Source organism: Oncorhynchus kisutch, linkage group LG6, assembly GCF_002021735.2.
Source record: "Oncorhynchus kisutch isolate 150728-3 linkage group LG6, Okis_V2, whole genome shotgun sequence".
NCBI classification, from domain to species: domain Eukaryota; kingdom Metazoa; phylum Chordata; class Actinopteri; order Salmoniformes; family Salmonidae; genus Oncorhynchus; species Oncorhynchus kisutch.
Genome location: NC_034179.2, coordinates 49,758,749 through 49,770,929, shown reverse-complemented (window position 1 = coordinate 49,770,929; position 12,181 = coordinate 49,758,749). Strand labels below are relative to the sequence as shown.

The window sequence follows — 12,181 nt, the reverse complement described above, 5'->3', positions numbered from 1 at the left end:
CCAGCATGACAATGCCAAAAGCCATACTGCTTGTTCTGTGTGTGATTTCCTGCAAGACAGGAATGTCAGTGTTCTGTCATGGCCAGCGAGGAGCCCGGATCTCAATCCCATTGAGCACGTCTGGTACCTGTTAGATCGGAGTGTGAGAGCTAGGGCCATTCCCCCCAGAAATGTCCAGGAACTTGCAGGTGCCTTGGTGGAAGAGTGGGGTAACATCACACAGCAAGAACTGGCAAATCTGGTGCAGTCCATGAGGAGGAGATGCACTGCAGTACTTAATGCAGCTGGTGGCCACACCAGATACTGACTGTTACTTTTGATTTTAACCCCCCCCCTTTGTTCAGGGCCACATTATTCCATGTCTGTGGAACTTGTTCAGTTTATGTCTCAGTTGTTGAATCTTGTTATTTTCATATAAATATTTACACATGTTAAGTTTGCTGAAAATAAACGCAGTTGACAGTGAGAGGACGTTTCTTTTTTTGCTGAGTTTATCCGTGATACACTGTGAAATAGTGTGTTTGCACCGCTCATGTGCGTGTGCGTGTAGGCCCGCGTCTTTGTGACTGAAAATCTTGTCGCCAGAGTTCATTGACTTACGAAAGTGTTTTTAAAGATTTTGGATGGAAATGTTCAGATCTCTTTGGTAAAAATGTGTTTGGTAACCTCCCCGGTTTCTGAAGTAAGACTTTTGGGAGAGTGTGGACAGAGGCTCAGGTGAGTAAGTGGACAAAACAAGCACACACACACACACACACACACACACTATTTGGACTTTGAAATATGAATGGATTTTGGCATTTTTAATGGGTCCACATGAGTCATTGATATAAATAAATCTTAATTATACACAGATAATAATCACAGAAACTGCAGCATTATTTCTTGGGCTGCTTTGTATTTAGACTTTGGCAAGCCTGCTATCTGCACCATAAGCTTTTTTACATGTCCTAACATCTCAACGTCTGAATGAAACCATATCATGTCATTTCATGGTATTGGCAAACAGGGTTCAATGTCTTTTGCTCCCAGGTGCAGTATTGTAGTGTATTGACCAAGGTTATTAGAGAGAGGAATGAGACTATTTGTGGTTCTCAGTCCCTGAGAGGATAAGTGGCACAATCCCAGTGAGTAAAACTGTCTCTGTTGGACATTCTTGCAGTCAGCATGCCAATTGCACGCTCCCTCAAAACTTGAGAGATCTGTAGCATTGTGTTGTGTGATAAAACTCCTCATTTTACAGAGTGGCCTTTTATTGTCCCCAACACAAGGTGCACCTGTTTAATAATCATGTTGTTTAACCAGCTTCTTGATATGCCACACATGTCAGGTGGATGGTTTGCCTTGGCAAAGGAGAAATGCTCACTAACAGTGTCACGCCTTGGCCATAGAGAGGCTTTTATTCTCTATTTTGGGCCAGGGTGTGACTAGGGTGGGCATACTAGTTTCTTTATTTCTATGTTTTCTGTTTTTATGGTTTGGCCGGGTATAGTTCTCAATCAGGGACAGCTGTCTATCGTTGTCTCTGATTGGGAATCATACTTAGGCAGCCTTTTTTCCTTTGTGTTTTGTGGGTAGTTGACTTTGTTAGTGGCACTATAGCCCTAGTAAGCTTCATGGTCGTGCCCTCATTCTTTGTTTTGTTGGCGACATTGACATAAACAAAGGAAAATGTACGCTCACCACGCTGCACCTTGGTCCGGTCATTTCCATGACGACGTCCGTGATAACAGGGATGTAAACAAATGTGTGATATTTTTGTGCAAATGGAACTTTTCTGGGATCTTTGATTTTGGCTCATGAAACATGGGACCAACACTTTACATGTTGTGTTTATGTTTTTGTTCAGTATAGTAAAGTGTCAATGTTGGAGTTGCCTATGGGAAAAATCTGTCCAAAACAGTGTCAGATCTGACAGTCAGTTTTGGGTTGTTTGGCACTATGCCATAACATAATAATTCAGACCATAATAAAAAAACATGACTTCCCAATTCCAAATACATAACCAATCTTGGCAATTACAATGGGATCATGTGTGACGTCTAAAGGTTTGCTTTAAACCTTTATGCAATGCATGCTTATTGGTCCGATGAATAATGTTTGTGCAACCGTAGCACGACTGAAATTGCCATGGGGATGTGTGCCAAGAGCAAATAATGTCGGAACATCCATCAACAGGGCTACAGGATTTCAATGAGGCAATGCAGCACTCTGGTTTTACTAGAGTTTCCCATTGATACATGGAGCTGAACAGAGAATGGTTGCATCCCAAATGGGACCTTTTTTCTCTATCACTTATCTCTCATTTGCTATATTGTCCTCTCCTCTTTTACTGTGCTCCACTCTCATTTCATCTCTACTCCTCTCTCTACCCCTGAATCCCAAATCAATTCGCCTGACATTGCAGGAACGTTCCCAGAACACATTCTGTCAGTTTTCTAAAGGTACCCAGAATATTTCATTAGGTTGTGGGTACAGTCTGGTGGGAAAACTGTGGGGACATCAAATTTTTTATGACACATTTCTTCAGGTTGGAGTAACTTTGTGGTGATATGACGAGATACGGTTTGTTCCCAAAACACAAACCTGTCCAGTTGTGCTGATAATTACAATGTTTCTATTAGGTTGGAAGAAAACATTCACCTGATGTTGTAAGAACTTTCCCAGAACACACTATTTTATGTTATTTAAAAGTTCCGAAAATATTTCTGTAGGTTGTGGGAACATTGTGGAGATATGACACGAGATCTGTCCACTTCTTCTTCCAGACATTCTTTTAATGTTTGTAATGTTTGTTTATGTGTGCACAAAACATTCCATCAATGTTCTTTGAATGTTATTCCTATGCTCCCAGAATGACAAAATGACATGTTGAACAGCCCATTAATGTTTATTTAATGTAACAACAATCCATGTAGAAACACATGGCAAATATTTGCAATCACATGACAATGTATTAGACATTTATTGTACATACACTACTGTTCAAAAGTTTTGGGGTCACTTAGAAATGTCCTTGTTTTTGAAAGAAAAGTAAACATTTTTAATCCATTAAAATAGCCTCAAATTGATCAGAAATACAGTGTAAACATTGTTGATGTTGTAAAGGAAATATTTAGCTGGAAACGGCAGATTTTTTATGGAATATCTACATAGGTGTACAGAGGCCCATTATCAGCAACCATCACTCCTTTTTTCCAATGGCATGTTGTGTTAGCTAATCCAAGTTTATCATTTTAAAAGACTAATTGATCATTAGAAAACCCATTTGCAATTGTTAGCACAGCTGAAAACTGTAGTGCTGATTAAAGAAGCAATGAAACTGGCTTTTAGACTAGTCGAGTATCTGGAGCATCAGCATTTGTGGGTTTGATTACAGGCTCAAAATGGCTAGAAACAAAGACTTTCTTCTGAAACTCGTCAGTCTATTCTTGTTCTGAGACATGGAGGCTATTCCATGTGAGAAATTTCCAAGAAACTGAAGATCTCGAACAACGTTGTGTAAACAGGCACTAACCAGAATAGAAAGAGGAGTGGGAGGCCCCGGGGCAACAACTGAGCAAGAGGACAAGTACATTAGAGTATCTAGTTTGAGAAACAGATGCCTCACAAGTCCTCAACTGGCAGCTTCATTAAATAGTACCCGCAAAACACCAGTCTCAACATCAACAGTGAAGAGGCGACTGTGGGATGCTGTTTGGCATCTGTGTTGGCTCTAAGATAATTTACCACCAGCTGTCTCTGTGCTGTGGTGGGCCCGAAAACCAGATTGGAATACAGAAATACAGTTGGCACTTAAATCATTTAGCTGTTTGAAAACCAATTTCTCCAGAATTTTGTTTAAGAATAGGTTGGAGATTGGCCCGAAAATTGCTAAGAGCTGAAGATTCTAGATTACTTTTCTCCAGAAGGGGATTCACCATATCAGTTTTTAGTGCAGTGGGGAAAATGCCTGTGTACAGGGATTGAGGTTTGGGTCGCTGAGGGTTGTTACTAACTCCAAAGCGCTCACACATCACTGTACCCGAGAGTGGGTTGGCCTTCCTTAGTTCATCGGAGATTAAATCAGTGGTACGTTTTTATTTACAAGGCCATATTGAGACAGCTCCGATTAAAACTATTGCCTGCGCTCACATGATTGTGTTTTGTTGAGGCCGGTACAAAGCTAGGGAAAAAAGCTTTCCAGTTCTCTACCCCTTCTGGTTGGAATGTGCTTCAAAAGGTCCTGAAATTACACAGGCTTGTCCTTTTAAATTTGAAAGCTAGCCTAAACACTATGATGGAAAATTAAGTGGGGGGGCTATCAATGTTTTGAACCCTAGTGGCGCCAGACGTTCCCAAATCATCTTGCTGTTCAATGTGTAAATGTATGTATTTTTTAAACTGTAGTGCTTTGTGTTTTATGTTGTAAATGTGTCTACAATTTTGTGTGCTGTATTTTGGCTTTTTGTGTGCGGTATTTTGGCAACATTTTGTTGCGGCAGTGTCCTAAAAACATTACTGTTAAATTGTGTTATTACATTACCTGGAAACCTAATGAGAATGTTCTGTGGTGGTTGTTACAAATTTTGTGCACAAATTGTTTGTGAACGTTAGAAGAACATTCTAAGGATATTTCATTAAAATCAGTTTCTACAACAAACAAAAAAATCATCAAAAACATTATTTGAATGTTTTGGGGATGTTACCATCCTAATGTAAGAAAACCCTAACTAGAACTTAATGGGAATCTTAGCTAATGTTCTGGGAAGGTTCCCTGTTTGCTGGGTAGACTCTCCTCCCCGGTCACTCCTGAAGGGATTGGATATGTGTAAGCAACATAGTACTTATTTCACCTTGTCTTCTGATGGGCTTACCCCTATCCAGAGGGACAGCAGGTAGCCTAGTGGTTAGAGCGTCGGGCCAGTAACCTAAAGGTTGCCAGATCGAATCCCCAAGCTGACAAGGTAAAAATTTGTTGTTCTACCCCACTGCTCCTAGGCCGTCATTGTAAATAAGAATTTGTTCTTAACTGACTTTAGTTAAATAAACATGAAAAAAAGTCAAATCCAGGAGGGACTACATTGATTTGGGACTACCTTTCTCTCCCCCTCATCTACCTCCCACCATCATTTAAACCATTCTCCAAGACCGACCACAACTTTCTTTCCTTTGCCGCAACCTTGATGTTTCCCTCTCTCTTAATAATCTCTCTCTTGTTCTCCTTCTCTTTATCTGCTTTTGTTGTTGACTGTTTTTACATGTGAACAAATTCTTGTAAATGATAGATTTGTTATTTCTACGCGTGGTGCACCACACATAGATTCACCCTTAAATTATTGACCAAAATGAACTGGAGCACGATGGCTGCACTGAGAAATTGGAGTACAGGGTTCTCAACATCCCATACTAAAGTAACAGCTTAAGATATGTCTGACAGGATAAAAGTTTCCCCTTTGTTAGGTTTTGATCAGCACCAGTGGTGCTACAGTGCCTTCAGAAAGTATTCACATCACTTGGCTTCTTACACATCTTGTTGTGTTACAGCCTAAATTTAAAATAGATACCATTTTGATTTATTTTGTCACTCATCTAATGTCAACGTGGAATAATGTTTTTTTAAATTTTTGACAAATTCATTCAAAATGAAAAGCTGACATTTCTTGAGTCAATAAGTGTTGAACAACTTTGTTATGGCAAGCCTAAATAGGTTCAGGAGTAAAACGTTTTGAGTTGCATGGACTCACTCTGTGTGCAATAATAGTGTTTAACATGATTTTTGAATGACTACCTCATCTCTATACCCCACACATACACACAAACCTCTCAGGGATTTCTGACTGTAAAACAGTTATAGAGTTTAATGGCTGTGATAGGAGAAAACTGAGGAGGGATCAACAACATTGTAGTTACTCCACAGTACTAACCTAAATTGACAGAGAGAATAGAAGGAAGCCTGTACAGAATAAAAAATATTCCAAAACATGCATCCTGTTTGCACAAGGTTCTAAAGTAATACTGCAAGAAATGTGGCAAACCAATTCACTTTTTTGTCCTGAATACAATGTGCTATGTTTGGGGCAAATCCAATACAACACATTACTGAGTACCACTCTCCATATTTATCAGCATAGTGGTGGCTGCATCATGTTATGGGTATAATTATTAAGGACTGGGGAGTTTTTCAGGATAAAAAATAAACAGAATGGAGCTAAGCACAGGCAAAATCCTAGAGGAAAACCTGGTTCAGTCTGCTTTCCACCAGACACTGGGAGATTAATTCATCTTTCAGCATGACAATAACCTAAAACACAAGGCCAAATCTACACTGGAGTTGCTTACCAAGAAGACGGTGAATGTTCTTGAGTGGACGAGTTACAGTTTTGACTTAAATCTACATGAAAATCTATGGCAAGACCTGAAAATGGTTGTCTAGCAATGATCAACAACCAACTTGACGGAGCATGAAGAACTTTGAATAGAATAATGGAACATTTTCACAATCCAGCTGTGGAAAGCTCTTAGAGACTTACCCAGAAAGACAGTGCTGTAATTGCTGCCAAAGGTGCTTCTACAAAGTATTGACTCAGGGGTGTGAATACTTATGTAAATGAGATATTTCTGTTTTTCTTTTACAATAAATGCGCTCCAATTTCTAAAAACGTGTTTTCACTTTGTCATTATGGGGTATTGTGTGTAGATGGGTGAAAATCTTTTGTTAATTTAATCCATTTGGAATTCATGCTGTAACACAACAAAATGTTTGTTACAAGAGAGTACTTTCTGAAGGCATTGTAAATGTTCATGTACATTATTTGCCTAGGTGAACAGTGAAAGGCTAAATCATTGGCAGCATAAGTGGTTGAAATAGTTGTTGATATATTCTGCTACATTGTGCAGTCAAATATAAGAAGTTGCCTGCATCCCAAATGGCACCCTATTCCATATAGTGCACAACTTTTGACCAGAGCCCTATGGGAGCCATTTGGGATGCAGCCGTCTTCAACAGAAACATTTTCACATTTCATCCTCAACTAATCGTCAGTAATCCACAGACAGAGTGGCTTGGTGATATTGCCAAGTTATTGCATGTTTTATACATTTGAGGTGGAATTCCGATAGCTAAAAGGGTTCTTATGCAATACAAATTGTACCCTTTTCTCTATGTAGTGCAGTACTTTTAAATAGACCCAGATGGAACTTGTTCATAATATGTACACTTTAAAGGGAATAGGGTGCATTTGGGACGCGGTGTTAGACTTGTAATTAACAATGCTCTGTGTATTGTAGTTATTAACACCTAATTAACCCCAGATGTAGATCAGACCAGGCTCCCCACAGTGAATCCCGACCAGTCCCTTTTGTTGTAGGTTCAGGCTCTTTTTGAATTCGTCTGTCCTCTGTTCCTCGCATCATCTCTCCTTGCGTCCTTCTCAAAACACATTGGAGGGAGGGACTTTGGACTTTGGATCATGACGAGGAGGTGAGGAGATGTGATGCGAGGAATCACAGGAAATTTAGATAGGGCCTCAGACTTAATATGCTTCTCTGAAAGAACTGATGTCAGTGTGCACCATTGTCAAGAGAGGAAGACAAAAATTGGTTGGAAATGCAGTCACGCAATAGTACAGTGTCTGTACCCGGTATGTACTGCATGTATTCAGCTGTGTGAACATGACTTATGCTTGCACACATGCTGAGTACCAAGCTAGTGTGTGTGTGTGCGTGCGTGTGTGTGTGTGACATTACAATGAATATTGCATGGGGAAAATCTAGCTCCTCACTCCTCCCTTACACATAGTGTAACCTAGACCAGTGTGGTTTTATGGAGTCCCCAAAAATTGTCAGCGTTCAAGTTTACAACATGGAGCACTTGCAGTACAAAGCAAAAACTCTTACGATGATGCATGTGTTTTGCATCATATGAGGCATTATGCATCATACGTTCTTTGTCTGCAGTGAATGCTTGACTGACTTGCACAATTTGGGGGGGGGATTGTATTAACAGTGAACTAATTAACAACATACATTGAGTCTAGTATTCCTGGTAAGGCATAAAGGTTTACATTCGTTTTCTGCCGGTTAAATATAAACTGCCTTTGAATAATAATCATAATCCTGAATAGCCCCTCAATTGATTTCTTTGAGTGCTGCTCATTTAAATGCACTCAAATCAATCTTTCCCTTTCTCTTTGCACACGTGCATGCACACATACACACATGCTCTCTCTCTCTCGTCCTTCCTCTCCCTGATTGAGAGAGATTGTGTGGTTGAGAATCTATGCAGTCAATTAGCAGCAGTGCATTGTAAGCAGAAAGTGTCTCAATCAGAGATATTGATTTACCCACAAACACCATTCTGCCTCAAACACACACACACACATCAGTCTACCTGCTCCAAACAATTTGTAAAAATATGAAGGAGCTTTGTTTGATGGAAACATCGAAAGGTTTAGTAGAAAAGGCTGAAAGACACTGGAATCACTTGCCTGAGCCAGCCTTTCCCTTTCAGGGCATTCTGTAAGAGTGAGCACCAGAAAGGCTATTGGAAGATAATGTGGAGCCATCTTATTGCTTAGAAGTATCTGGCTGTCAAAGACCTGCAAATACAGTGCATTCAGAAAGTATTCAGACCCCTTCACTTTTTCCTCATTTTGTTACGTTACAGCCTTATTTTCAAATTAATTAAATAAATGCTTTCCTCATTCATCTACAAGCAATACCCCATAATGACAAAGCAAAAACAGGTTTTTAGATTTTTTTGCACATTTATTACAAATAAAAAACAGAAATACCTTGTTTACATAAGTATTCTGACCCTTTGCTTTGAGACTTGAAATTGAGCTAAGATTCGTCCTGTTTCCATTGATCATCTGTCTATATAAGGTCCCACAGTTGACAGTGCATGTCAGAGCAAAAACCAAGCCATGAGGTCGAAGGAATTGTCCATAGAGCTCTGAGACAGGATTGTGTCGAGGCACAGATCTGGGGAAGGCACCCCTGTATTTGTAGAGTTTCTCCCATGTCAGGTTGGATGGGGAGCGTCGCTGCACAGCTACCTTCGCCCTAGTGTGAGGTTCCTGAGCTCTCTGGAGTAGGTTTTCATCAACGATCTCTCTGTACTTTTCTATGTTCATCCTCTTTCCCTTGACTCTGACTAGTCTCCCAGTCCCTGCTGCTGAAAAACATCCCGTCAGCATGATGCTGCCACCATCATGCTTCACCGTAGGTTTCATCCAGACGTGACGCTTGGAATTCAGGCCAAAGAGTTCAATCTTGGTTTCATCAGAGAGTCCTTTAGGTGCCTTTTGGCAAACTCCAAGCAGGTTTCCATGTGCCTTTTACTGAGGAGTGGCTTCTGTCTGGTCACTCTAATATTTCAGTGCTGCAGAGATGTCCTTCTGGATGGTCACCTCCCTAACCAAGGCCCTTCTCCTCCAATTGCTCAGTTTGGCCTGGCTGGCAGCCAGCTCTAGGAAGAGTCTTGGTGATTCAAAACTTCTTCTATTTAAAAATGATGGAGGCCACTGTGTTCTTGGGGTCCTTCAATCCTGCAGACATGTTTTGGTACCCTTCCCCAGATTTGTGCCCCGACACACAACGGACAATTTCTTCGACGGACATTGCTTGGTTTTTGCTATGACATGCACTGTCAACTGTGGGACCTTTATATAAACAGGTGTGTGCCTTTCCAAATCATGTCCAATCAATTGAATTGACCACAGGTGTACTCCAATCAAGTTGTAGAAATATCTGAAGGATGATTAATGGAAACAGGATGCACCTGAGCTCAAGTTCGAGTCTCATAGTATAGGGTCTGAATACTTATGTAAATAAGGTATTTATGTTTATTTTTAATACATTTGCAAACATTTCTAAAAACCTGTTTTCATTTTGTCATTATGGGGTATTGTGCGTAGATTTGTAAAAAAAAAAAGATATATATATTTAATCAATTTTAGAATAAGGCTGTAACCGGCCTCCCGAGTTGCGCAGCGGTCTAAGGCACTGCATCGCAGTGTTGCGGCTTCACTACAGCTTGGAGTTCGATCCCAGCCTGTCATTACCGGCCTTGCCCGGGAGTCCCATAGGGCGGCGCACAATTGGCCCAGCGTCATCCGGGTTAGGTAAGGGTTTGGCCGGGGGACTTGACTTGGCTCATCATGGTCTAGCAACTACTTGTGGCAGGCCGGGTGCCTGCAGGCTGACTTTGGTCGTCAATTGAACGGTGTATTCTCTGACACTTTGGTGCGGCTGGCTTATGGGTTAAGCGAGCAGGTGTTAAGAAGCGCGGTTTGGGGGGGTCATGTTTCGGAGGACGCATGACTCGACCTTCGCCTCTTCTGAGCCCATTGGGGAGTTGGAGCGATGAGAGAAGTTCGCAATCACAAAATTGAGAAAATGGGGGTAAAATTTTAACTGTAACGTAACAAAATTTGGAAAAAGTCAAGGGGTCTGAATACTTTTCCGACGGCACTGGCGTCTAGAGGAAGGCTCTGGAATTCTTCATGATACAGGGTGAAGTCACCACATGATCCAGAAGCTGTCCTTTGGATCCATTTATAGAAAGTAGGACACTGGTGGGTCCAGGCTTCTCTTGCTTTTTCTTATCTTTCTCTCCCCCTTTTTCTCTCTTTTTCAGGCGAGTCCCGCCCCAATAATTGTCAACACGGATACTCTGGAGTCTGTACCTTACGTGAGTTCCTTTTTCAATTTTCGGCAATTGATTTTATTATGTTTAAGTACGAACGGCATATATTTCCATGTGGATTGACCCTATACCTACTTTAAGTAGTCTTTACAGGTAAGACTTTTCAGCACTGGTTGTCAATGGCTGAACGTTATATTCTTAAATATTTATCTGGAACACAACATACAGTGTATGGGTAAAACAAATAAGGCCACTATTGTGAATTATTGATAGTTGTTATAAATAAAACACCTACACAGGACCACTGATTTGTACAGCCCAAAAGCCAGCATTTTGGTTTGGCATCAGAACTTTTCTCTTAACAGATATTTATTATTGATGGTTTCTATTTGTTGGCACTGGGACTCAAAAAGTCCTTCAAAAAGCCATTTGGACACAATTTGGAGTGAGATGCTAAATTAATGAGTTAGGGTGAAAATAAAGTATCCCACCTAGAAGATTACTGATTACTGCACCTGTACATAGCCCATCTATAATTTAGCCCAAACAACTACCTCTCCCCCTACTGTATTTGTTTATTTTGCTCCTTTGCACCCCATTATTTCTATTCTCTACTTTGCACATTCTTCCACTGCAAATCTACCATTCCAGTGTTTTACTTGCTATATTGTATTTACTTCGCCACCATGGCCTTTTTTTGCCTTTACCTCCCTTATCTCACCTCATTTGCTCACATTGTATATAGACTTATTTTTCTACTGTATTATTGACTGTATGTTTGTTTTACTCCATGTGTAACTCTGTGTTGTATCGAACTGCTTTGCTTTATCTTGGCCAGGTCGCAATTGTAAATGAGAACTTGTTCTCAACTTGCCTACCTGGTTAAATAAAGGTAAAATAAAATAAATAAAAAGAAGTCATAGATAACAGGCAACATCCGCACTGAGCTAAAGGCTAGAGCTGCCCCTTTCAAGGAGCTGGACACTAATCCGGACGCTTATAAGAAATCCCGCTATGCCCTCTGACGAACCATCAAACAAGCCAAGGGTCAGTACAGGTCTAAGATTAAATCATATTACAGCTCCTCTGATGCTCATCAGATGTGGCAGGGCTTGCAAACTATTACGGATTACGGAAGCTGCCAGCCGCGAGCTGCCCAGTGACACAAGCCTACCAGATGTGCTAAACTTCTATGCTCGCTTCAAGGCAAGCAACACTGAAGCATGCATGAGAGCACCAGCTGTTCTGGACGACTGTGTGATCACTCCCTCCGTAGCCGATGTGAGTAAGACATTTTAATGGATCAACATTCACAAGGCCGCAGGGCCAGACGGATTACCAGGACTTGTGCTCAGAGCATGCGCTGACCAACTGGCAAGTGTCTTCACTGACATTTTCAACCTCTCCTTGACCGAGTCTGTAATACCTACATGTTTCAAATAGACCACCATAGTCCCTATGCCCAAGAATGCTAAGGTAACCTTCCTAAATGACTACCGACCCGTAGCACTCATGCCGGTAGCCATGAAGGGCTTTGAAAGGCTGGTCATT

At 40.9% G+C, this 12,181-nt stretch overlaps 1 protein-coding gene across 15 annotated transcripts in view; it reads left to right on the top strand.

The window, feature by feature from the left end:
* LOC109892939 (disks large homolog 2) overlaps positions 1-12,181 on the top strand; it is a 195,740-nt gene that overhangs the window by 114,348 nt on the left and 69,211 nt on the right. For all 15 annotated transcript variants that reach the window (XM_031826844.1, XM_031826850.1, XM_031826852.1 and 12 more), the window contains one exon: positions 10,622-10,675. In XM_031826844.1, coding sequence (XP_031682704.1) covers positions 10,622-10,675 — 54 coding nt within the window. The remainder of the gene's footprint in view (positions 1-10,621; positions 10,676-12,181) is intronic.